Source organism: Rattus rattus, chromosome 5 (assembly GCF_011064425.1).
Source record: "Rattus rattus isolate New Zealand chromosome 5, Rrattus_CSIRO_v1, whole genome shotgun sequence".
In the NCBI taxonomy this organism is placed as follows: Eukaryota; Metazoa; Chordata; class Mammalia; order Rodentia; family Muridae; genus Rattus; species Rattus rattus.
In genome coordinates this window covers 152274571-152300581 of record NC_046158.1, presented here as the reverse complement: position 1 = coordinate 152300581, position 26011 = coordinate 152274571, and the positions used below count along the sequence as shown (strand labels likewise).

The 26011-nt window shown below is 51.8% G+C and overlaps 1 protein-coding gene across 1 annotated transcript in view; it reads left to right on the top strand.

Moving 5' to 3' along the window:
* Positions 1-2587: 2587 nt before the first annotated feature.
* Positions 2588-26011, top strand: part of Eya2 (EYA transcriptional coactivator and phosphatase 2) — a 104649-nt gene continuing 81225 nt past the window's right edge. The window contains exons 1-4 of the mRNA XM_032904801.1: positions 2588-2693; positions 14481-14526; positions 17349-17491; positions 19174-19290. Of these exons, the coding sequence (XP_032760692.1) occupies positions 2603-2693; positions 14481-14526; positions 17349-17491; positions 19174-19290 (397 nt within the window). The 5' untranslated portion in view covers positions 2588-2602. The remainder of the gene's footprint in view (positions 2694-14480; positions 14527-17348; positions 17492-19173; positions 19291-26011) is intronic.

Genomic DNA, 26011 nt, shown 5'->3' with positions numbered 1-26011 from the left:
CCCATCACCCATATCAAAAGCTGGACATCATGGCACACCGCTGTAAGCCCGGTGCCTTGGGGAAGAGACCAGATGGTCTGAGGGCTTATGGAGCCTCAAACAGCCAGCTCTAGGCTCAGTGAGAGACGCTGTCCAGAAAAACAAATGGAAAGAAGGGGTTGAGGGAAGACATCCCAACCTCAATTCAATTTATGTTCCCTACATGTACCCATATGAATGAGTATTCTATCTGTCTGTCTGTCTGTCTGTCTGTCTGTCCGTCCATCCATCCATCCATCCATCTATATATCTACCTATGTCACGCAGTCACGCACACACTTTAAAAGCCTGCCTCGGGCATACAAAAGCATATAGTAAACTGTAGGACAACAGTATATCCCGAACCCTGCTTGCAGACCTAATCACTGTTGCTAAACTTTATTTCCTCCCAGACATTAAATATCTCCAGCTCTGTGGGGGCCAAACCCAGCCTCTCTTAGAAGGACTCTGCCCGGAGGTTATAATGTAACCGTAACCCTGCGCGTGACAGTGGGTTACAGCCTGTTGGAATTTTACCGACGGACACTCACATTTCAGTTTCATATCGTGTTCACATGTTGGGGAGTGCTGTTCTTCTTTAAAAAATTTTTTTTCCACCTCGACTCCTTAAAAAAACGTGAAAACTTGGGCTGGGGCCAAGGTTCGGCAGTTAAGTACTTGCCTGACACATGCGAGGCCCTGGGCCTCTCTAACACTTCAAAGAGAGAAACATGAAAACTTTGAAAGCGATTCTTAGCTCACAGGTTGGACTAGGAGATAGTCTGGAGCTGCCCTGGGGTAGGGGGTCATTGTTGAGGGAGAAGCCCTCAGCTGAAGCAACGCTGAGCTCCCAGGGTCCCCTGTTTACAGCCCCAGCCCTTCCCTCCTGAGAGAGGTTTATCACTCTTATCCATAACGCTGTCCTCTTTTGTTCAGTCTTTAAAAAAATTCCATCTGTATATGCAGTACATACAGGTGTCCAGAGAGGCCAGAGAGAGTCAGATCCCTGGAAGTGACTGTTGGCAGAGTCTCCTGATGCAGGTTCTTGGAGCCAAACCTGGTCCTCAACAAGAGCAGTCTGAGCTCCCAACCCCCGGGCTCCTCCCTGGCTCACAATGCTGTCCTTTCGATCGTGTGCATCTTAACAGTGAACAAGCCTGACTTGTGTGTTTGGTGCTTCAAAGACTTTGCATCTTCACGTGGGTGCCCTTCTGCCTCTTTGCTGGATGCTGGCTGTCAACTGCCACGCTGCATGGGCTCCCGCTCAGTTCTTGCTATGGCTGTCTGCACAGTGCTATCTGAGCGTGCTGTCTGTATCGGCCCAGTCTTGCTGTACTTGTAGGCGCTTGGGCAACTGCCTCAAGCTTGTTCTTTCCACACCTTGCCTCCTAACCTGCACCACGGACCTGTCAGGGAGGCATTTTGATAGTCCCCAACTTTCACCCTTAACTCAAGTCAGCAGTATGAGAACTAGGGAGAGCTGATTCCAGAATGTTCTTATGACAAACGTAGTCCGTGGCCACTAGTGTGTGTCCTGGCCATGGTGCATCCCATCAGCACAGTGTTACCTGGCCATGACCAGGATGGCCTCAGCTAACGAAATGCTCAGTAAGTGTAGCCTCTCACAGTGCAGTCAGTTGTGAGTATTATGAACTGAATGAAGTCTAGGCCGTGAAGTGCGGCTACCCCACATGCTGTGAGTGGGCAGCCACACTTCCCAGCCATAGCAGGTAAGCACTTTGGAGCAACTATGGTTACAGTGCCTGTGTGGGATGTTTCAATGAGATAAGAGGTCATTAGGTACCTTGTGTGGGTCCCCCTCCCATGCCCACCCTTGTGACATGTCAAAATCTGGAGCAATTCTAGCCCCAGGGCTTTCTTTCTTAGAAGGGGTGGCTGGGCCGGGCTAGGTATGAGGCCAGACCACCTAGAGGCACTGAGGTCCCAGGGATGGAACCCAATGCTTCACACGTGTAAGGCAAGACCTGCCCCACCCCTCCTAGCCCTCTTATTACTTTTTATTTTGCAGCAGGGTCTCACAGTTTCCCAGGCTGGTCTTGAACTTGTGATTCTTCTACCTCAGCCTCCCAAGCAGCTGAGATGACAGAGCTGTGACACCAGGCCCTACCCTAAAGACACTTGTAAAACACTATGGCTGTCATCTGTGCCCTTTCCCACCTATGAGAACAGCACCCACTGTGGTTATGGTCAACCCCAAGTGCCCTCCGCCAGCCCCTCTAGTCTTTGAAAGCCAGAATACCAATCCTTTCCTCCCCCTTCTTCTCCTGGGAAGTCTCCCCAGTTCGAGGGCAATCCTGAACAGAGACCAAAGCACAACAGTTCTGATAGGGAAATTCAGATCACAGGAGTCATTTTAAAAGAGTGACTATGCTCACTCTCTCTAGGGCAAGAACTTCATTTCCATTTTGACAAAAAAGTTTGTGGATTTGTATAATATGGAATCCATTAGAAGGCTTGGGAAGGCTTTTAATATTTACATATTAGGGGAAGAAATCAACTCATTAGCAGAGTGCATAATTAGGAATAAATTCCTTTCCCTTTGTCTCCACTCAGGTACAAGGCAATGTTAGAAGTGGTGATCTCACCCAGCCTCGCAGCAAGCAGTGACTGGGGCGAGCACGGTGCGGCCGTGGGGGCGCTGACTGACAGAGAAGGTAGGCTTCTGCAGAAGTTTGACTGGGTGGGTTATGAAGGCCTTGTTCATTTGTGACAGACTGAGAGACCCATGATGCCATTCCCGGAGCCCACCGCTCACATCGATGGTTCTAGAACAGAGCCAGTGTGTGCATGGATCACGGTCCTGTCCATTGCTCAAGGGACAGGTGGACATGGTCGTGACCTGAGCTGCCCTTCTTGGTCTCTGATTCCAAAGGATCCCAACATTGCTGTGAAGGACCGCAGCGTTGGGTATCGTCTGCTTGGTCTCCCTTACGTCCCTCCCACCACCCTCTCTCCCAACAGTAGTCTTGTTCGCAGGATCCCCAGGGAAGAACTCGTCCCTCTGCCCCTTTCAGGTTGGGTTGAAGTCAAGGAAGCAGAAGAAAGCTTAAGCTGTTGAGAAAATTATTGGCAAATGATGCTGCCAGACTAGTTTTCTCCAGAACAATCTGACCTTTTGTTTGCTCTGCTGGGATGGTTGGCCTTCCTGGCAGAGCTTGAGGTGAGCAGAAGGCATTAAGACATGCTGGAGCATCAGGCTTAACCCTTTCCCCGGCGCTGTGGCGAGGAATTGCTGCCAGGGATACCCCCAGACCAGGACTGTCCCAAGGAACCAGCAGGTCATGTGTCCAGTGCAAAGCGACGTCACACAGAACATTTTGAGAGCAAATCCAGGCTTCTCTGGGTAATTATTTTGTCACCAAGGCCATGACATTGCTCCTTCCTGCTTCATGGAGCTAGACAACCCTGTTCGAAATCTCATCACAAAGGTGTGGGCTCTGGAACAGGGCTGGATGTCAGAGGCATCCACAAGCATCTGTGCAAATGACCCTCTTTGACGGTTTAAAAGGAATTACCAGCCCTGCTCAAAGATCTTCATTATTTTGTTTCTGGCTAGAGGACCAGGCCAGTTTCCTACTGTCTCACAGTCAGCATGGGCTGAGACGGCATAAAAAGGGTCTAAGTCGTGGGTGTGGGGCATCCTGGTCTCACTCCCAGCCCAGCCACTGCCCAGCCAGGAAGTCTTTTCTCAGTTTCCTCCTCTGTCAAATGGGCCCTGATAATGACCCACTCTGTAGAGTGCCACACAGGGGATTAAATGAGGTTATGGTGTGTGGCGAGCCTGGCCCTGGCCCACTGCAGCACGTAAATGATTAACATAGACCATTGTCACCCTCTGATTCAGATAACCACAGGGATTAGGGGCAGGGTGGGAGTCTGGCCCTGGGTCGTGCCTTTGTTTGGTCTTCCATTGTGCAAAGATGATGACTTTGTGAAAAGGAGGGAGAGTCTGTCAAAAGCTGCTTTCTCCTGAGGCTGAATCACTGGGCTACAGGACGTACCTCCCCACCTGGCCGCCTCATGAGTCCCTGCTCCTCCCCTTCATTTTGGGTACTCCTGAGATCTGGCTCTGTAGCAGGCCCTTCCCCATCTCCAGTTCCAAGAAATGCTGACATTTCCCCAGAACAGGGTCACTTTGGAATGCATTTCCAGGCCAGTGAATCTGGCTTCCTCCTCCCCTCCTTCTCTATCACCACCACAGAGGCGGTCACTTTGAACCGGGGGCTGAGGGTGTGACTCAGTGGCAGAGCACCTGCCTCAAAGTGAAGTGCTGGGAGCATAGCTCCGCAGTGTAGGGTTCGTAGTGACAGAGTCCACCAGTGACAGCGCTTCATTCCTACATACACCTTTAAACCCCTGTCCTGCGGAGCCCACAGCTCGGCTCCTGCTTATAGATGAACTTCGGAATTATGGAGGGATGGACGCATGGATGGATGGATGGATGGATGGATGGATGGATGGATGGATGGATGGATGGATGGATACATGGATGGATGGATGCATGGATGCATGGATGGATAGATGCATGGATGGATGATGGATGCATGGATGGATAGATGCATGGATGGATGCATGGATGGATGGATGGGTGGATAGATGCATGGATGCATGCATGCATGTATGCATGGATGAATAAGTAGGTAGGTAGATGAGCAGATGAATAGGTAGGTGGGTGTTTGAGATCATGGATGAGTAGAGAAATGGATGGATAGGTAGCTAGATAGTGTCTTAGTCAGGAATAGCCACTACAGATAGATAGATAGATAGATAGATAGATAGATAGATAGATAGATAGATAGATACATACATACATACATACATACATACATACATACATAGATACATAGATACATAGATACATAGATACATAGATACATAAATAGATACATAGATACATAGATACATAGATACATAGATAGATACATAGATACATAGATACATAGATAGATACATAGATACATAGGTACATAGATACATAGATGATAGATATATACATAGATACATACTACATACATACATACATACATACATACATGAGTGGGTAGATGGATGGATGAGTAAGTGGCTAGGAGGTTGGGTAGATATATGGGTAGATGGGCAAATGGTTGTGCACTTTGAAACATGGGTGCAGACAGTGGTGTGGGGAGATGAGCTAATTTCAGGTCCATGGTAGCTTTGAACCATTAGTAAAGCCGTCTTCACTTCCCCTGTCCAGTTTGTTGCCTTCCTGAGGTTCAGGTCCCTGAAGCCTCCTCTTGGATTCTCTTCTAGTCTCATCTCTAGATAAAGCACTCTGACCAAAGCGACTTAGGGGAGGAAAGACTTTCTTTGGCTTGTACTTCTAGGTCACAGTCCACCACTGGGGGCCATCAGGGCAAGAACTCAAAGCAGGAACTTGAAGCAGAAACCACTGAGGAGCAGCGCGCTGCTCTCTGGCTCACTGATAGACTCATGCTCAGCAGGTTTCTGGTCTTAATATTCATTTGTCACGTGGACATGGGGATGCTGCTTCATACACCTTAGCTGTCACATTGCCTACATTTTAATTGTAAACTAACCAACCTCCCCACAATGCCACCACCCCTCTGAGCTGCCTTTTGTATCATAGTCCCTGTGTATATCAAAGCTCACACTGAACTGAGTTCTTATTGTAAAAGGCTTGTCCTCGCGTTAGTCTTTGCTGGTTTTGTCCACCAGTTGGACGTATGTGCTATCAGACAGCTTTCTTATGTAGCCCACAACTGTTGGCCCATGGATGGTGACACCCATAGTGGGTTGGTCCCATCAATCAAAAATCAGTCTCCCATAGACATTCTCACAGGCCTATCAGGGCATTCCTCAGTGTCAGCTGAGGATTTTCTCTCAGTTTTTCTCCAGGCTATGTCAAAGTAGAAATGAAAGCTAATATAATGAGGACACTCTATCCCTATTTGACCCAAAAACATATCACTTCTAAGTCATAACCTTTCAATCCCCTGTCCCCGAGACTTCCTGCTAATATTATATTATAAAATACAATACGGCTTTCAAAGCCTCAGTCTTTACATTTTGCAACACTTTAAAAGTTCAAGGTCCTTTGTAAAATCCAAAGTGTCTTAACTATGAGCTTCAACAAAAATTTAAAAAAAAAATAGTTATAAACTTTCTTATCCCAAAAGGAGAAAGCAAAGCAAAACTAAAATCCAGGGGTGTGAGTCCGAATTCTGTAGCTCAGCGTCTGACATCTGGAGCTCATTCATGATCTTCTGGACTCCAAAGGGCTTGGTTGGCCTCACTTCCCCAGCTCTGCCACTCCAGGCACACAAGGCTTGTCTCCTCGTCTGAGGTCAGCTCCGCCCACACTTGTTTCTGTCCTTGGTAGGCATCCCACACTTCCACCATCTCTGATGTCCTGGAGGCCCTATTGGAACCGAGGCTGTACCTTCACCAGTGGCCTCTCTTGGCCTTTCTTTAGAAACGCCGACCCTGCAACCCACTGGTAGACTTCACACTTTCCATGGCTCCTTTAATCGTGTAGCTTCCCTACCTTTAAAACTGGTATTGAAGGGGAGACCCTCAGGCGTTGTCAAGTTCAAGTACAGCTTGAACATTAGCTTCTGGGGACAGCCTTGAGAAAATCCGTCCTATTGTCCTAATGAAACAGAGAGAATTTTACCTCAACAAGCCGGTTTCCTACTAACCCCAGCCAATTCTTTGACCCTAGCTGACAGCAAGCACAGGTTCTTAATTCAAAAATATCACACAAATGGCAAAGATAGAAATTACCTCCCTCTGAAAGCTCACGAGCCAGGCCTCCGCGGCCCACATTTCTCGCTGCATTCTTGGTGTCTAAGCTCCCACAAAACGTTCCATTAACCTCTGAACACTCGATCGTTTGACCCAGCTTAAATCCCAAAATCCTCCACAGTCCCGCAACAGAATTCCCGAAGGCATAAGACCCACGCGCTCAACTGTACCACGGCAACGTCTCGGTACTAGTTTCCACCTTCTCTACTTTTTCGTGATTAAACACCAAAAGCGACTGAGGGAAGGAAACGGGTTATTCGGCTTACACTGCAGGTGACAGTCTATCCTTGAGGGGCATCAGGGAGCAGAAGCCATGAAGAAACTTCTCGGTGACTCACGCTCTGGCTCTGTCCTAGGCTCATGCTTGGCTGACTTGCGTATACAGCCGGAGGTTATCTGCTTAGGGATGGTGTCATCCACGGTGAGCCGTTTCCTCTGACACCAATTAACACCCACAAGCCAATGGGATCTAGGCAATTCCTCAATTGAAGGCCTTTCTCTCGGATGACTGTGGACTGTGTCAAGATGACACTTCATGCTAACGGATTCTTTCAGGGATAAAACGGACAACACGTAGGTGAGCTCAGAGCCCCCCAGCTTGCAGTAGCTGCTTGGCAAAGCCACCCTGTCCCTTCCTTCATTCCTGCTCAAGTGATAGACGGATCTGAATTATGTCTTGCCTTCTGGAAGGAAGAGATCAAAGTTCTGGATGCTGAGATGGCAAGTGGAAGATTCTTCTTTTAAAATGCAGGCGCTTCAGGGGTTGGGGATTTAGCTCAGCGGTAGAGCGCTTGCCTAGCAAGCGTAAGGCCCTGGGTTCGGTCCCCAGTTCCGAAAAAAAGTTAAAAATAAAAAAAAAGACACAAAATGCAGGCGCTTCTCTGAAAAGCTTTACCATAATCCCATCAAGGGAGGTGAACCTGCACTGGAGAGTAGGCGCCCAGCTCTCTGACTCCCCGCCCCCCTGCCCTGGACTGAGCTCTTCAGCGTTGCTCTGGCCAGCTCCAGCCTGAGGCTTGTGGGCTGGAGGCTGAACCAAGAAACCGGATCTGCTCTGTGCATCCTGGGCGTCCAGGACCTCTAGGATGCTCAGAAGTCTTGGATGTTCCCAACTCCACCCTAGGAACAAGGACACAGCCGGGGATGCCACCATGCCTCACACAGGACAGCAGGAGCCTGGGTTTCACACAGGCTGAGATCTGGCTGCCTCTGGCTGTGCGTACTGGTCCAAAGGAGAAAAGCAACAACTTCAAGTGGACTCACTGCCAGCGAACAGCTCAAACCACTTCAGACAATGTTGGCTTGCTTCACTTCGCTGTGCTCCCAACATGCATTAAAACCATAGAGCAGCACGTAGTTATGGTCCCCCTAAATCATACTCTGAGACTATTCCCCATTCACCTCTGCCCTCAGCAACACGGCTGTGAGGGGCAAGTGAGGTATCTGTCGAAGTGCCCCACAAGAGAGGAAACTGAGACACACTTCTGGGCTCCTAACACTGTCCTTTCTGGTTGGGAGTGATGTCAGCCACACGCTTGGGGAAGGCGAGAGGGTGCCTTTGGTTGACGAATACACACCCGAGTCATCTCGCTGACATCAGAAGCCATCTCGACTCACTGAAGATCAGTTCAGAGTCAGCCCATGGGCTCAGTAGCGCTGCGTACCAGTGGTGACTGCTTTCAGAGTCCCTGAGAGGAAGCTCTCAGAAGAAAGTGACTGCCGGGGTGGAGAGGTTGGGCAAGGAAGTGGAAAGATACGGGCAGCTGAGGCTGTAGCCTGGGCTTCCTCTACAGATACAAGCTGTTGCCCCATGCTCCCGATGAGAAAAGTGAGCCTCAAAAAGAATGATGGGCACAGCAATTGAACCTGAGCACATGAACCCCACCTGCTTTGTTCGGGAAGAGCATTACATCAGTCAGTTGTGAGATCCGACTTGTTGATTCGGCTCACAATGAACAATAAATACTGAGTGCACACATGAATGAACAACTGGGCGTACCCTTCACACAAGCACACATACACAAGCACATACAATGTGTGCACACACAGAGTGACTTCTCCTGCCATTTCTACATATTAAAACTGGGCGTTGGTCTGGAGAGATGGCTCAGTGGTTAAGAGCACACACTGCTGTTGCAGAGGGCCTGAGTCCCGTTCCCAACACCCGAATCAAGCACCTCACTACTGCCCGACACTCCAGTCCCAGAGGATCTGATGCCCTCTTTTGTCCTCTGCAGCCACTTCACTCACAGACTAACAGGCACACACACACACACACACACACACACACACACACACACACTTTTTTTTAAGGAAAAAAAAACAGAAGTAATAAAATGGGCACCTCAAGGGAGAAGGGCACCCCAAGCCTCCCTGTGGATGCCTGCATCACCTTCTGTAGTACTGTCATAGCACTGCCTGATTTTCCAGCGTCTACCCTGGGGCTAGCCTCATCCACAGTGACCTTCTATCAAGCTACTTCCTTAACAGTTGGCTGCAACAGGTACAGAGTGACCATTGATCCACATTCTTCCCAGAGACAGCAGCCACAGACAGCAGGAGCACAGCAGTCACAGACAGGAGCACAGCAGTCACAGACAGGAGCACAGCAGACACAGACAGCAGGAGCACAGCAGACACAGACAGCACAGCACAGCAGGACAGGAGCACAGCAGCCACAGACAGCAGGAGCACAGCAGCCACAGACAGGAGCACAGCAGCCACAGACAGGAGCACAGCAGCCACAGACAGGAGCACAGCAGACACAGACAGGAGCACAGCAGTCACAGACAGGAGCACAGCAGACACAGACAGGAGCACAGCAGTCACAGACAGACAGGAGCACAGCAGACACAGACAGGAGCACAGCAGACACAGACAGGAGCACAGCAGACACAGACAGGAGCACAGCAGCCACAGACAGGAGCACAGCAGACACAGACAGACAGGAGCACAGCAGCCACAGACAGGAGCACAGCAGACACAGACAGACAGGAGCACAGCAGCCACAGACAGGAGCACAGCAGACACAGACAGGAGCACAGCAGACACAGACAGGAGCACAGCAGTCACAGACAGACAGGAGCACAGCAGCCACAGACAGGAGCACAGCAGACACAGACAGGAGCACAGCAGACACAGACAGGAGCACAGCAGACACAGACAGGAGCACAGCAGACACAGACAGACAGGAACACAGCAGACACAGACAGGAGCAAAGCAGACACAGACAGGAGCACAGCAGACACAGACAGGAGCACAGCAGCCACAGACAGGAGCACAGCAGACACAGACAGACAGGAGCACAGCAGCCACAGACAGGAGCCCAGCACAGACAGACAGGAGCACAGCAGCCACAGACAGGAGCACAGCAGACACAGACAGGAGCACAGCAGACACAGACAGGAGCACAGCAGTCACAGACAGACAGGAGCACAGCAGCCACAGACAGGAGCACAGCAGACACAGACAGGAGCACAGCAGACACAGACAGGAGCACAGCAGACACAGACAGGCAGCACAGCAGGCACAGACAGACAGGAGCACAGCAGACACAGACAGGAGCACAGCAGACACAGACAGGAGCACAGCAGACACAGACAGGAGCACAGCAGACACAGACAGACAGGAGCACAGCAGCCACAGACAGGAGCACAGCAGCCACAGACAGGAGCACAGCAGTCACAGACAGGAGCACAGCAGCCACAGACAGCAGGAGCACAGCAGTCACAGACAGTAGGAGCACAGCAGTCACAGACAGACAGGAGCACAGCAGTCGCAGACAGGAGCACAGCAGTCACAGACAGCAGGAGCACAGCAGCCGCCGACAGGAGCACAGCAGCCACAGACAGGAGCACAGCAGTCACAGACAGGAGCACAGCAGCCACAGACAGGAGGAGCACAGCAGCCACAGACAGGAGCACAGCAGTCAGACAGCAGGAGCACAGCAGTCACAGACAGACAGGAGCACAGCAGTCGCAGACAGGAGCACAGCAGTCACAGACAGGAGCACAGCAGTCACAGACAGCAGGAGCACAGCAGCCACAGACAGGAGCACAGCAGCCACAGACAGGAGGAGCACAGCAGCCACAGACAGGAGCACAGCAGTCAGACAGCAGGAGCACAGCAGTCACAGACAGGAGCACAGCAGTCACAGACAGGAGCACAGCAGTCACAGACAGCAGGAGCACAGCAGCCACAGACAGGAGCACAGCAGTCACAGACAGGAGCACAGCAGCCACAGACAGGAGCACAGCAGCCACAGACAGGAGGAGCACAGCAGCCACAGACAGGAGCACAGCAGTCAGACAGCAGGAGCACAGCAGTCACAGACAGGAGCACAGCAGTCACAGACAGGAGCACAGCAGCCACAGACAGGAGCACAGCAGACACAGACAGGAGCACAGCAGCTACAGACAGGAGCACAGCAGTCACAGACAGACAGGAGCACAGCAGCCACAGACAGGAGCACAGCAGCCACAGACAGGAGCACAGCAGAAACAGACAGGAGCACAGCAGTCACAGACAGGAGGACAGCAGCCACAGACAGCAGGAGCACAGCAGTCACAGACAGGAGCACAGCAGCCACAGACAGGAGCACAGCAGCCACAGACAGCAGGAGCACAGCAGTCACAGACAGCAGGAGCACAGCAGCCACAGACAGGAGCACAGCAGTCAGACAGCAGGAGCACAGCAGCCACAGACAGGAGCACAGCAGTCACAGACAGCAGGAGCACAGCAGCCACAGACAGGAGCACAGCAGCCACAGACAGGAGCACAGCAGTCAGACAGCAGGAGCACAGCAGTCACAGACAGCAGGAGCACAGCAGTCACAGACAGCAGGAGCACAGCAGCCACAGACAGCAGGAGCACAGCAGCCACAGACAGGAGCACAGCAGTCACAGACAGCAGGAGCACAGCAGTCACAGACAGGAGCACAGCAGTCAGACAGCAGGAGCACAGCATGCTGGCAGAAGGCTCTGCTCCATCCCAGGAGAAGGCACGGCCACCATCCTGCTCAACCCAGAATCTCTAACCTTTATGGAGTTCCACACCAGCCCCACCACCCACAGACACAGGCCAACTCTCAGTGAAGTCTGTGCCATCCTAGCCAGGAGGAACCTGGGGGAGAAACAAAGAGAAGGGGTAGAGAGGTCTGCCCACCTTCTGAGTCCTCGGCGTGTCCCTGGAGGGCAAATTTAAATGTGATACAGGAGCAAAGCAGTTAAAAGCTACTCTTCAAAACCGTGGTCTGCCGGAGGGAAAGCATCCTGCACCCCAGCTCTTTCCCCCTGGCTGGCTGGTAAGCCAAGCATGAAGAACAGGAGGGGAGCCTGGCTCCGTGAGGAGGGGGGAGGCAGGTGGCTGAAGAGTTCAGGAAGGGGTGGAGGCGCGGATGCCTGAACAATGTGGCCGTGCCAATCACTCCGTGGCCACCGGAAGGAAGGAAAGATCCTTCAAGTGCCTGGAACGGCAAGCTAATGGGAGCCCCCAGGAATATTTTTGTGAGTCGCATCTTAGTGAGTATTTGCATATTTATTAAGGAAAACATTAGAAGTGTTTAACTCAATGACTTCTGAGTTTTCTCTGCACACCTGAGCTTTTGCCAACAGTGACGCTGACTGCTTCAGACACAAGTGGTTCCTGGTCCTCGGAGACGAGGAAGGGGGCCATGTGGGGCCTGCCTGGGGCAAGGCCTCAGGATCAAGGGAAGTGTCAGGAGGCACCAAGTGAGTACCAGAACTTTCCTTGGTATCAAACCAATGCTGCTCTGACCTTTTGGGGTTTTTAAGTGTAGTGTGTAAAAAAGTATATCTTATGCCATAACTCAATGCGTGTGCATGAACACACACACACACACACACACACACACACACACACACACCGCAGGTCCTCCTTACCATGATGAGCAGTACACACTGGCATTTTGTGTAGTCATGCAGACAGTTCTGTGTGCTGAGTTCCGTTGTGATTCTACGTGAAGTTCAAGGAGAATCAGCAGAGTTGGGGGTGGGGTAGGGCTTGACTTACACGATCAGGGTCACGTAACCCTTGGTTTCAGGTTCAGATGCACTCTGAATAGAGCTTCTGGTCAGAGAGCAGAAGGAAGATGGCCTCACGGTCCTATAGCAAGAATTAAATGAGATCCCATGTCTAAGCCATTACCACTAGGCCTGGCCCACAGTCCGCTCCTAAGGGGATGCTTACGGCAGTTACGCTGGTGGCTGTCTCTTGGCTATAGTGTCAGGGTTGAGACAGAGGGCAGGGCTGAGCCACCGGGGTTCAGATCATAGGCCCTCGGTTAGTCACTCCCCAGCCTCTGGCTCTGCACCTGGGGACTAAAATCAACGCAGAGAAAGTGATTAGCAGGAAGCTTGGCACACAGGGAAAGTTGAGTCAAAGACGGATGTCACCTCATGCATGCATGGGGAAGAAGTTTCTGAGTCTGAAAGTGGAGGAGGCTGTCAGGTTCCAGACTGAGGGAGTTGGAGAGAGGCTCAGAGTCAGTCAGTGGACTTGAACAATAACTGGATGAATGGGTACATCCTGTCCCCAACCAGAATTCAGCCAGGCTCTTTGAAGACATGGAATAGTGTTGTTTGAAAGGATGAGGCACAAAATCACCCCACCCCCCAGAGAACCACCTAGATCAATAACACCATAGAAAAAGCTCTCCCAGCTGAGCCTGTCACCTTCCATTGTCACCCATGGTAGCTGAACACCAGATGTCCAGGAATATAGGATATTTGTGCCTGGATCGCAGGCGTAAGAAGAAGTATGATCCTTGGATTGCTGGAGCCAGTCCGACCTGAACCTGACCAATCAGAATTGGAGAAGGAGGGATAGGAGGGGGATGTCATCCAATGAAATCTGGGCTGGGGAGCCGGCTCAGGCTGTAAAGTGCTTACTGCACAAGCGTAAGGACCTGAATTTAACCCCCAGAATCTATGCAAAAATCCTTGGCATGGTGTCTGCTGCGTTTGTAATCCCAGCACTGGGCACATAGAAACAGGCGGTCCCTTGGGAAGTCCCAGGCCAATGGAAACCCCGTCTCAAAAACCAAATCTGAGGAATGACACATGAGGCTGTCCTCTGGCACCTACACAGAAGGAAGGAGAGAGGAAGGGGCAAGGGGGAAAAGAGGAGAGAGCGGTCATAGGGAGAGGAGGAAGAGTAGGAGGAGAGAAAGAGGAAGAGAAAGAAGTAGAGGAGGAGAAAGGAGGAAGGAAGGAGGAGGAAGAAAGAGGGGGCAATAGAGGGAGAGGAGAAGAAAAAAGTCATGTGGTAAGAGCTAGCCTGTACCTTCATCCTGTAGCTCTTGGTTGCCCGCTGCGGTCATGTGACCTCCCTGGCATATACTTTCTGCCTCTGTGGCCTCTGCTTCCCCATCGGTGCAGCATGCAGGGCGTGGATGCCGCATGATGTTCCTAGATGCTCTGCGTGTTTTCCGTGCCTGCCTTCCTGCAGCACCTGCAGAGCCTCTGTACCCAGAGCCCACAAAAAGGACAGCATTCAGTGCCTTACCTCCGGGAAACTTCTGTGGTGCAGAAAGTCCCCAGCAACAACTCTCTTCAAGCCTCTCTCCCCCGGAGCCACAGTTTGTGCTGCTCATGGCCTCAGTAGCTAAACCTCCCTGTGTTTCTCTCTCTCTCCAGGCACCGCCAAAGCAGCCTCTCTGAGTGTCCCTCAGCTCTTTGCAAAGTGAGTACTCTGGCCACACCCCCTTTTAGCTTACTACTTCTCCGGATGGTGGAGGCTGGGCTGGGGGTGGAATGCTCTGGCTGGTGTGTCAAATTGGAACACCAGCATGGACACAGCCAGATGACCTGGCACAGGTAGCCTCAGTTTCCCTATCTAAGAAAGGCGACCATTGAGTGACCAGTCCCACAAAGCACAGATGAGTTGCTTAGAATGGGCTCTCCCTCTGTTCTTTTCTCCTTTCTGGAGTTCGCTCTATTATCATTCTTTCCTTTTCCTGTTTAGACTCCTCCTCTCCTTCCCTTCCTCCTCCCCTGCCTCCGTCTCCCCTCCTTCTTCTCTCCCTGCTCTCTCCCTCCCCACACCATTGCCCTACTTCCACTCACCCCATCTGTCCTTTGGTCCTTTCTTCAGCTCCAACATTCCCCTGAGACTCCTAGGTCCCAAAGCCCATATGAGCCCAAGGATGAGAGAGGAGAGGACATAGCCCTGTCTCAGAAGGGCTCCCAGTCCAGTGAGGAGTTAGAGAGCCCTCAGGTTAGACCTGGCTAGATGGTGCCCTCCCAGGCTTCCAGAATGCTCCCTTTCTGAGTGCCACAGAGGAGCCCTGGTGAGGGCATTGGCCCAGGCTGCTTCTCTCTCAGGAAGATATTGTAGCAGTGGCAGTCGCTGAGCCCAGTAAAGAGCGCTCTCTCTCTCTCTCTCTCTCTCTCTCTCTCTCTCTCTCTCTCTCTCTCTCTCTCTGTGTGTGTGTGTGTGTGTGTGTGTTATACATGGGGGATGTGTAGGGTGGTGTGTGGATTAGTGAGGTGGGGTGGTAGGCTTGTAAGGTCTGTGGGATGTGCAGGGTGTGGGTGTGCATGTGTATGTGCTCATGTGAGTGTGTGTATATGTGTAAATGCAGGCGCATTAGTGTGGAGGTCAGAGGTCAACATTAACTATCTCCCTCAGTCACTTTCTCATTGAGCTTAGAGCACAGAGACTGGGTCAGGCAGGCTGGCCAGTGAGTTCCTATCTCTGCTCCCCCCGGGCTGGAATTACAAGAGTGTTTCTGGTGTTTGGCTTTGTCCATGGGTCCTGGGTTAGGACTCGGGTCCTTGTTACTTTGCCCCATGAATCACTTTCAAGTCCCCACTTCTGTAGGTTTTTAACTTGAGCCCCAGTTCAATCCAAGTCTCTTCAGTGGGACACTGGAGTGACAGTCTTGGATTCCCACCTTAAACTTTGCTTTGGGAACATAGGATGTGACCCAGGAACACTACCAAATAAGGGTCTCTTCTCAGCAGAAAGTTCTGCTGATCATACTACACCACAGACCCCCTGATCTCACCTCAGGCATCCACGGAGCTGAACCGTGGCTGGTGGAACACATTCCAGACCCCAGCCTGGTGTCTCCAGGTACAAGTCCCTCAAAGGAATCCTGAAATGGCAGGAGTGAAACCTTCTGGGAAGCAGATCACATCTGTTTGTGATCCTGTACCCTTTGGCATTCTATTCACATCTGCCCTGAAGCTTCGGACCAGGGAAAACCCAGGTTTCATATCAGCCTAAAGGATACACTAGAAGTAGACAGACCTTAGCTGATAGAAGGAGGCCAGCCCCAGCTCCGTGTTCCCAGCCGTGTTCGCTGAGACCCAAGCTAAGAGAATAAACACGTGGGGTCATGTTCAGCCGGCTGTGGATCTAGAAAGTCTAGCAGAGTGAAGGCATTCGGTACGTGGCCTCCGGATCCATGACAGTCCCCAAGCTCTTAGTGGGTTAATGAGTGTTCCTCTGTCTATCTCTTGATGAAAACTGAGAACCTCCCCCATGTCATCACCAAGGCTTCGCGGGCCACTTGAAAATGACCTGGACCAGAACCTGGTTTGCAATGGGAAGGGAATTGCCAGCTGTCTACCACCAAGGGAAGTGGATGGTGGGTGTGGTACAGACAGAGTGTAACAGTCTAGTGATGGTCATATAGCGTCAGATGACAGTGAAGCCGCGGGCCGGGTCTCTCACATCCAGTGCTGGGGGGAAGGGGGGAGGGAGAGTCAGGTAGATCTCTGGATCTCATTGGTCAGCAAGGCCAGCCAAGCAAGAGAGCTCTGGGTTTAGGAGAGACACTCAAAACTAAGTCTCAAAAACTAAGGTGAGGGGGTTGGGGATTTAGCTCAGTGGTAGAGCACTTGCCTAGCAAGCGCAAGGCCCTGGGTTCGGTCCCCAGCTCTGAAAAAAAGAAAAAAGAAAAAAAAAAACTAAGGTGAGGAGTGACAACGGAAGATACCGGGTGTCATCTTCCTGCCACCTTCGTGCGTGTGCAGGCACATGCACACACCCGCACACAGATGTGGACGCAAAGACAGATAATCAGGCTGGCCACCGTAATGGACAAACACGGGGATCTCCACAACAAAGGCTTTATGTCTCCCATGTGAAGTCTGATGTGGAGCTGGTAGAACTCTCTAGAAGGCTTCCCTATGCTGGCTAACACAGGGATCCAGCATCTCTGGGTTATAGCTTTGCTACGGTGGTGACGTCGTCTCTGTTGCTGGCCAAAGAGAGGGAAAGGAGGACCGACCATAGTCCGTGGTTTGCAACATGCCTGCCCACATCTTGTTAGACGGAGCCCTGACCCGCAGTAGAATCTGACTGCACTGAAGATGGCAAACACATCTTCTTGGTTCCCAGGGAGAACAAGAACAGGATGAGGTGGGAATATGCTAGAATGGTACCTTTGCTCTGGAAAGCATAAAGCCTGAGGGAAAAAATGGTAGTGATGCCAAGATCCAGGGAAAGACATGCTGAACTGGACCGGGAGACTTAACCACCTCTCCTTCCCCCAGGTCTCAACCACGTGTCCCTCCGGGTCAGTCCTCTGCAGCCATGGCAGCCTACGGCCAGACACAGTACAGCACAGGCATCCAGCAGACGCCACCCTATCCAGCGTACCCACCTCCGGCGCAAGCCTATGGAATCCCCCCTTACAGTGAGTACCAAGCGAGCCCTTCCTTGCCAACCCCTGGCAGCCCCAACACCGTGACGCCTTCACGCCTGCGTGCGGAGTGATATGTGCAGCTGGATTACTTTCTGCATGGGAGTAAAGGGGAGAGAGAGAGCACAGCTGACGTGTGACACAGATTCTTCTAGACTGTGTCAGGGGGCCTCTGTCAGGTTTCAGAATCAGAACCCTAACCATGCCAGACTCAGGAAAAGGAGACGTTAGTGACTCGTATACTAAATCACATCGGGAGTTGAAGCCGGCATCAGGTACGGCTGGAGCCAGGTGCTCCGGTGGGTGCCATCCTGGGGCGTCTCACGCGATGTCTCTGGCTCGATGCACAAGCCTGACAACCTGAGTCTGATCACTGGCAGCCATTAAGGGTAGAAGGAAAATAACAACTCTACAAGCCACCCTCCAACCGTCTCATGGGCACACATACATGCACCGTCTCCATGGAGCTCATGGGACATTGGATTTGTTTTTGCGTGCTTTCTTCTGAGTGGCCTTCGCTCCCACAGAGTGGTCTCCATGTGGTGACACAGACAGAACCTGTCAACTCTGGCCTATGAAAGTCAGAGGGTTCCTGCTCTCAGCCCTTCCCAAAGGAACACGTGTTGGTCCTCGGTGCCACCCTGGGTCATGTGATAGTGCTTAGCACAAAGGTCAGAAATGGGATGAGGGAGCTGGGGAGGCCATGAATCACATGCTATGTATAAGGAGAGGCAGCTAGCTCTCTTGAAGTCAGGTACAATGGGGAGACACTAGGGGTGGGGGCGGGGGGACCTCAGCACTCAGAGCAGAAAAGTGTTATGTCACTGGCTTCAGGCCAGGGGCCTAGGTATTCAAATGCTATCAGAAATCCGCTCCCTTTCCTTGTGTGTGGGCTTCAATGTCTGCAAGTTCTCCCTCTGCAGTGGCAGACCTGGCCCTGAGCACTTCCAAGCTGCAAGCCTCACAAACAGAGAGCTGTCCCTGCCTGGAACATCTCCCTGAAGTCCCAGAGCTCCCTCTGACTAGGCGCCATGCTGTCCCTCACCCAGACTCCAGAGCAGGAGAGACGGAATGCTCTAGTTGGCATCTGTGAGCCACGTGTCCCTGCACAACCAGGGGCCAGGCCCAGCTCATGTGGAACAACCAATCTAATGGAAAGAAGGGACGATACTAGGAGAAGGGACAGCTGGCCGCAGAGTCCCCACTCCCATGACACTTCCATGTACACACATGTGTCTGAGACCTGAACATGGCAGTGCACACCGGTAATCTCCAGTGGTCAGGGGTCAGGGATGGAGTAGTAGCTCAGCTGCCACAGGGCTCGTCCAGCATGCACAGCATCCTAGGTTCTATCGCAGCACTGCATAAACCAGGTGTGGCACTTGGAAAGTAAAGGAAAAGGATTAGGAGTTCTAGATAATTCTCGCTGTGTAGTAAGTATGAGGAACAGCCTGGGATGCATGAGACCACACACCACACACAGAGAGAAAGAGAGAGAGAGAGAGACAGAGAGACAGAGACAGACAGAGACAGACAGACAGAGATCGTACACAAACTGACTTTAGCACTCCTGTGACTTCTGGTTTAGAGGACACTGTCTGGACTCAGTGGCTCTTCTGCGGGTGGCAGGGAAGGGTTCTAACCTTGTGACTTTGTTGCTTCTGCTTGCATCCGAGGTATCAAGACAGAAGACAGTTTGAATCACTCGCCCAGCCAGAGTGGGTTCCTGAGCTACGGACCGAGCTTCAGCACCGCGCCTGCTGGACAGAGCCCCTACACCTACCCAGTGCACAGTGAGTGTAGTGCTCAACCCTCCCTGCCACTGTCTGGGACACCCCTGGGGTAGACGTCCATCCATCCATTCACCCACTCCGCAGACTTCCAGGGCGCTGGCTATTTGCCGCTCCATCTTAAGTGATGGCCAAAACTCAAGTTCTGCCCTGTGGGGAGAGCCCATGGACCTGTCAGAGACGGGATACACACACCGGCCGATAACCAGGTAGTCTGCCAGACACCGAGAACAGCGAAGCAGCAGAGTTGACAACAAGCTGAGAGGCCAGGGGAGGGGGGGGGAACAGACTGTGACACTGGGCAAAGGCAAGGGTGACGTGGCGCTAGCTAGGTGCACACCCAGGAAGACGATCTCAAGCAGAGGGAACGGACGATACAAATGGCCATCTGGCAAAAGATATGTCATTGTGTTTAAGGAACAGAACAGACCGAGGGAGTCCCTGAGAAGGGGTCCTCAGGGAGAGTAGGAAAGTGAGGTCCATGCAGCCATATTGACTTGCATTCTAAGTGTGATTAATAGAGAAAGTCCATTGATAAGACTCAGGACGTCTGTCCAGGAAACAATAGACACACAGGGAAACAGACTGGTTCCAGGTCACAGGTGGTCCTACAACCCTCACGTGACTCAGAATGGATCTGCTGGGCTCCCCGGCTCACTTCTCCCTCCCTGCCCCTCCCAGGGTTCCTGCTCTGCTCGATCCCCCAGTGGTGCTTGGGGCTGACGCCCAGAGCAGGGGATTGTGGCAGTGGCTCTGGGGACCTCCCACTCTGCTGCTTTCCCTATAAGCCATTGGGGCTGGAATATGGCCCCGGGAAAAACGCAATGGTGACTAGATGGGCTCAAGGGTGGGTGTGATTTTATTTAAAATGGCTAATGGGAAGTGTGGCCACTTCTGGGTTTTGTTTGTTTCACTAAGAGCTATACAAACATCTTCAGAGTCTGTGGAGAAGGTGGGTGGTGAGCAGTCACAGGCAAGAGGATGATCCCACCCAGAGCCATGTCTCAGCACCCAGTGGTTGCCGAGTCGGGGTGCCACACAGCCATTACCACTCTCTGAAGAATTGAGGCAGTAAAGAATTGAGGCAGTAATTGCACCCACTTCACAGAAGAAGAAACTGAGGGGTCAAGGGAATGACCAGTTTGGCCAGTGTCAGGACAAAAACTTTAGATCTTACCTCAAGGTCAGCGGGAACTCGTATGTCTCCTCGGGGTGGTGTCGCATCCCTCAGCCTCCACCCCAAACCTTTGACCCTTACTACATCTCCTTCCTCCTCTGCTTCTGATATTGTCCCTGACATCCTGCCAGTGGCCATTCTGAGTCCCCTTGGAGGGTGACAGCTGCTGATCCATCCCTGAAAGCCAATGAGAAAAGGAACCATTCTTGGCAGTGAAGGCTCTCTGAGTCTGTGAGCTTGAGTTTGCATGGGGCCGATCCTTAGCTTTTCAGATAGAAACTACGCTTGCTGACTTGGGCTTCCGTGACTGACAGGGCTGACTAGGGGACACTGTCCATCCTTATCCCAGTTGTGTATTACGTGACTTACCCTCCAGAGGTGCTTCCCATATTCATTCCCTCTATTACTAAATGCTGGCTTTGCACCTGGCGGGGGCTGAGGAGGCAACAGTGAACAAGGGAACCCTCAGGGGAGCTGGGCAGTAATCCACACAGGGAAACAGTTACAGATCATGGCCAAGACTGCGAAGGAGGCACTCAGGGTGTCATGGATGTGTGTGTGTGTGTGTGTGTGTGTGTGTGTGTGTGTGTGTGTGTGAGAGAGAGAGAGAGAGAGAGAGAGAGAGAGAGAGAGAGAGAGAACAGGCATATCTGCCCTATAACATGGGCACTGTGACCCCTCCCCTCTATTAGACAGAGAACCCCAGGGCACTCTATGGGTAACTCGAGTAAGGTCATGTGACCCAAGCAGTGCTATGTGGCCTGGCTTTCTCCAGCCTAGGTACATAGCCCACAGCATCCTGTCCCGTTTAGAAAGTGGCTCTCAGCAGGAGAGAAGAGACCTGGGCTTGGACCTCCCACCCCATGAGCTCTTCACAAATCAAATGCTTTTCTGCTCATTTCCCGCCAACCATGGGAATGGCAGGTGCTATTTTCTCATGGTCCTCATGGCCGCCATGTGTGGCTGGGGCTGGACTTTCTGCTAGCTTTGCTCTAAGCCAGACCCTGATGGGAGGGCCAGGTCTCTTCATTTTCAAACAAACACATGGAGCTCACACCTGGGCCCATGTGCCTGCCCTGAGTGTTCCAGAGAAGGGATAAACTCTCAAATGACTCGTGTATTTCAGACAGTTATGGAACTTAATTCTGTGGAGCGAGGCAGGCGTAAGGGAAAGACTGAGATGGCTGGGCAGGGCCTGAGGATGTCAGTGAGCGTCCTAGCATCATCCTGTCACGGGAAGATAGAATTCCTTACTAAAATCCATGATTTTGTAAAAGCACACAGGGCAGAAATAGGACCATCCCCCACTCTACAGATTGATTAACAGACACCACAAGTGTGGCAAGCACTGAGTAGGCCAATGTCTCCCCTTCATCTCCAGGTTCCTCCTCTCCTGTGTCCAGAAAGTGTACTTTCCTTGGTGGCAGCCATTCTGACTGGGTTGTAACCAAATGTACTCTTTGTTCTTTTTTTAAAGACTTATTTTATGTGTGTGAATACACTGTTGGTGTCTTCAGACACACCATAAGAGGGCATCGGATCCCATCACAGATGATTGTGAGCCACCATGTGGTTGCTGGGATTCGAACTCAGGACCTCTGGGAGAGCAGTCAGTGCTCCTAACTGCTGAGCCATCTCTCCAGCCCCTCGTCTTTGTCTTATCAAGTGTATATGTTTAAACTCATCTAGTGCTTGCCAAAATATAATTTGTTCACTATAAGCTTTGCCCTCTGAGAGAGTTTAGTCCAGGGCATTGACATAGCTGTGCAATTTCCACAAATGTTTACAGCACCCCGAAAACACACCTCTGAGGGTTGCAGCTCAGTGTTAGAGCATTTGACCATCACGCATGAGGTCCTAGGTTCAATTCCTGGTATAAGAGAAAAAAAGAGAAAGACACCCCTCTCTCGAGTAGAATCTTTCAGTAATCACAGGGTCCAGTAGAAGTCTCTCTTTCACATTAGTTTGGGGAGGTTAAATATTCACGTTAATTTTGGAAGGTTAAAGATCTGTAGACATTTCCTTCCATCCTGGCCCCTACACCCAGTCAGTATCCAGACCTCAGACCTCTTGTAGAGTGCCTGGGAACCCACACAGAACCCCTTATGCAGTCAGAGGCACTATGAACAGTCTGTCACATCCTGTTTCCATTACAGCGGCCGTAAAGAACTGCATCCTCCGGGTGACTCCTTTACACTGGAGTCTCTCTGCACTGCAGACTTGATGTGTGCTCATGTGTCACTGCATAGCCCCGTTCTTGACTCTGTGCCCCAAGTTTACTGTGCCTCCAAGGTCTATGGGTTCATAGTTTTCAGTTAGTACTTCTTCAAAGACTTCTTTCTGGGCTGGGGAGATGGCTCGGTTGATAACAGTGATTGCCTCAGGCATGAGGGCCTGAGTTCGAGTTCCCCGGAACCCACATTAAAATACAGCACCGAGGAGGCAGAGACAAGTGGAATTCTGGGATTCCCTGACCAACCAGCCTAGCCTACCTGGTGAGCTCCAATCCTCTCTCCAGCAGAAATCTTGACCCAAAAGAGGTAGATGGTGTGACTGAAGGTGCGCTTACCGAGGATACAAGAAGCCCTGTGCTCCATCCTCAGCTTGACGTAGCCTGGGCGTGGTGGCTCACACCTGTAAGCCTAGCACATGGGAGACAGAGGTGGGAGGATCAGAAGTTCAAGGCCAGCTTGAGCTGTGCAGCAAGTTTGAGACCAGCATTTTTGCTCCACTGAGGCGAGCCTTCCAGAGCATTCGCCCAATGCTTGCGAATGGTAGTGCTCTCTCTGGCGGGGGAATCGAGAGTCCTGCTCATGGAAAGCTCTGGGGGCTGTTTTTACCTGGGTAGTTTCCTCATACCCATGGCATCCCCAAACTCTCAGCCCAGTCCTTACACGCTGGCCTTCCACCCTATACATCCGAGCCACAATGCTTCCTGCAGGTATGGCTCTGCCCTGGTGCCCACCTGCTTCAGGTCTAACCGGGGTCACTGCCCCGATTGCCTGCTGCCCGACACCTGGAAAATAGCGTTTTTAAATTCTGCCAGCCAGAAGGATACACGCTCCCTGTGCCTCAGTCATGCCCTCTGGGTAGTGTCATTTGTCATTTGTCTCATCGTGAATGCTGCCAGCTTTGCAGACACGGATGCTGTTGTGAGCACTCTGGGCCTTCCTCTCCCTCGTCCGGCCTTTCTCCATGTTTTGGAGAACCTTATTCTTGCCAACCTTTGAGCCTCTTCTTGACCTTGTCACGATGCACCCTTGACCTATATCAATCAAAATGTTTGCACCAGTGTTTGTCTGTGGTGTGTGTGTGTGTGTGTGTGTGTGTGTGTGTGTGTGTGTGTGTGTGTGTTTGTGCACATGTTGGAGGGCAGGGAACCTGTACACGTGTGGGCCTGTGTAGATACCAGAAGTCAGCCTTGAGTGTCTTCCTCTCTTGCTCCCTGCCTTGCCTTTTGGGACAGAGTCTTTCACTGAATGTGGAACTTGCCAGTTTGGACAGTTTAGCTGGCCAGTGGGCCCCACATATCCCCCTGTCTCCACTTCCAGTGCTACCATTAGAGGCAAACTCTCAGCCGTTTTTGTTGGTGCTGGGATCCAACTCAGGCCTTCATACTTGCAAGAAAGTGCTTACCTGACTGGGCCATACCCCCAGCCCAGCGGCCATGTCTATGTACAGGCTGCCCTTGTTTTGTTCCTTGTTCCTTGACAGCTGGTTTTAGGGTTATCTTGAGAAGCTCTTGGAAAGTTAGACAGGGGTACACTAGGGTGGCCTTCCTTTCCCATTTTGTAATCTGGGTCCACAAGACCTTGGAGCAGAAATGAAAGAAGCCAATCACAAGCCAAGTGGTAGCCAGAGTACAGGTGAGGGCAGGTGCAGTGTGAACAGGTGCAGTGTGGGCAGATGCAGTGAGGACAGGTTCAGTGTGGACAGGTGTAGTGTAGGCAGGTGTAATGGGGACAGATTCAGTGTGGACAGGTGTAGTGTAGGCAGGTGTAGTGGGGACAGTTGCAGTGGGGACAGAGCAAGTGTGGGCAGGTACAGTGTGGGCAGGTGCAGTGTGAACAGGTGCAGTGTGGGCAGGTGCAGTGGGGACAGGTACAGTGTGGGCAGGTGCAGTGTGAACAGGTGCAGTGTGGGCAGGTGCAGTGGGGACAGGTGCAGTGTGGGTAGGTGCAGTGGGGACAGGTGCAGTGTGGGTAGGCAAGCCTGTCCTGGGGAACCTTAAAGGCAGGTGGCCATAAGCCAGGGCTGGCCTAGCCAAGTGGACCGGGTTCTGTTTCACCTTGGTGGTGGCAGTGGTAGGCTGCCCTGGCCCAGCTAGATCTGAGCAGGTGAAGTCAGCCTGATCTACCCTGGTCAGGCAGGTCAGGAGCCAGACTTGGCAGCTGAGCTCTACTGGCCCGGGGTCAGGTTTCTGGGTGTGAATCAGCAGCTCTGCACACCGCAAAGCTCTGAGGTTCCAGCCCCACCTCCCCCTGGTGGTCACCTTCACAGGTTGGCTCTCTGTCCTGTACCTGGCTGGTGTCTTCCATTTTTAGGACACATGGAGGTCAAGAATCTGGGTTCTCTCTCATTGTATATGGAATTTGATTGGTGGCGATTCCCCCCAAAGACACCAGGTGAAGGAGGAGGGCAGACAGAAATGGGATGAAAGGTTCGCCTGGGGAACAAGGGCAGGATCAGTTGACAACTCACGATACAGCCCTGCTCCAGTGGACACCAGCCATGGGCTGCGGGCACTTGAGATGTGGCCAGGGAGGTGAAGGAGGTGGGTTTTCATCCCTGTTTAATCTTGATGAATTATGGTGTCAGCACTGCTACTTAGGCAAGCCAACTCTGGGAGAGGTGGACTTTTGTCTGTGGCCCAGAGAATTGAACACAAGGCCTTGTGCATCTAAGCATGGCTTAGCCACTGAGTTCTACCTACAACCCTTTATTAAAGACAGATTTTTAGGCTGAGAGATGGCTCAGCAGGTAAGAGCACCAACAGCTCTTGCAGAGGTCCTGGGTTCAATTCCCAGCAACCACATGGTGGCTCACAACCATCTGTAATGGTAGTATACTAAATAAATCTTTTTTAAAAAGAAACAAATTTTTATTTAAAGACAAGATCTCATTTAAGGGCCTTAAATTCATGGTACTCCTGCCTCAGCCTCCCAAACAGCTAGAATTATAATCCTGTAGCACCAAACCCAATTGCTGCCTCCTCCCCCTCTTCTTTCTCCTCCCCTCCTTCTCCCTTCATCCCCTCTACTTTCCTCCCCTCCTCCCCTTCCTCCCCCTCTTCCCCTCCTCTTCCTCCTTCTCCCCCTCCTCCTCTTCCTCCCCCCTCCTCCTCTTCCTCCTCCTCTTCCTCTTCCTCCTCCCCCTCCTCTTCTCCTCCTCTTCTTCCTCCTCTACCTCTCCCTACCTCCTCCTCCTCCTCCTTTTTTTCTTCCTCCCCCTCCTCCTCCTTTTCCTCCTCCTCTACCTCTCCTACCTCCTTTTCTTCTTCGTCTTTCGTGTGTAACATTATAGCATGCATGTGGAGTCCATGACCAA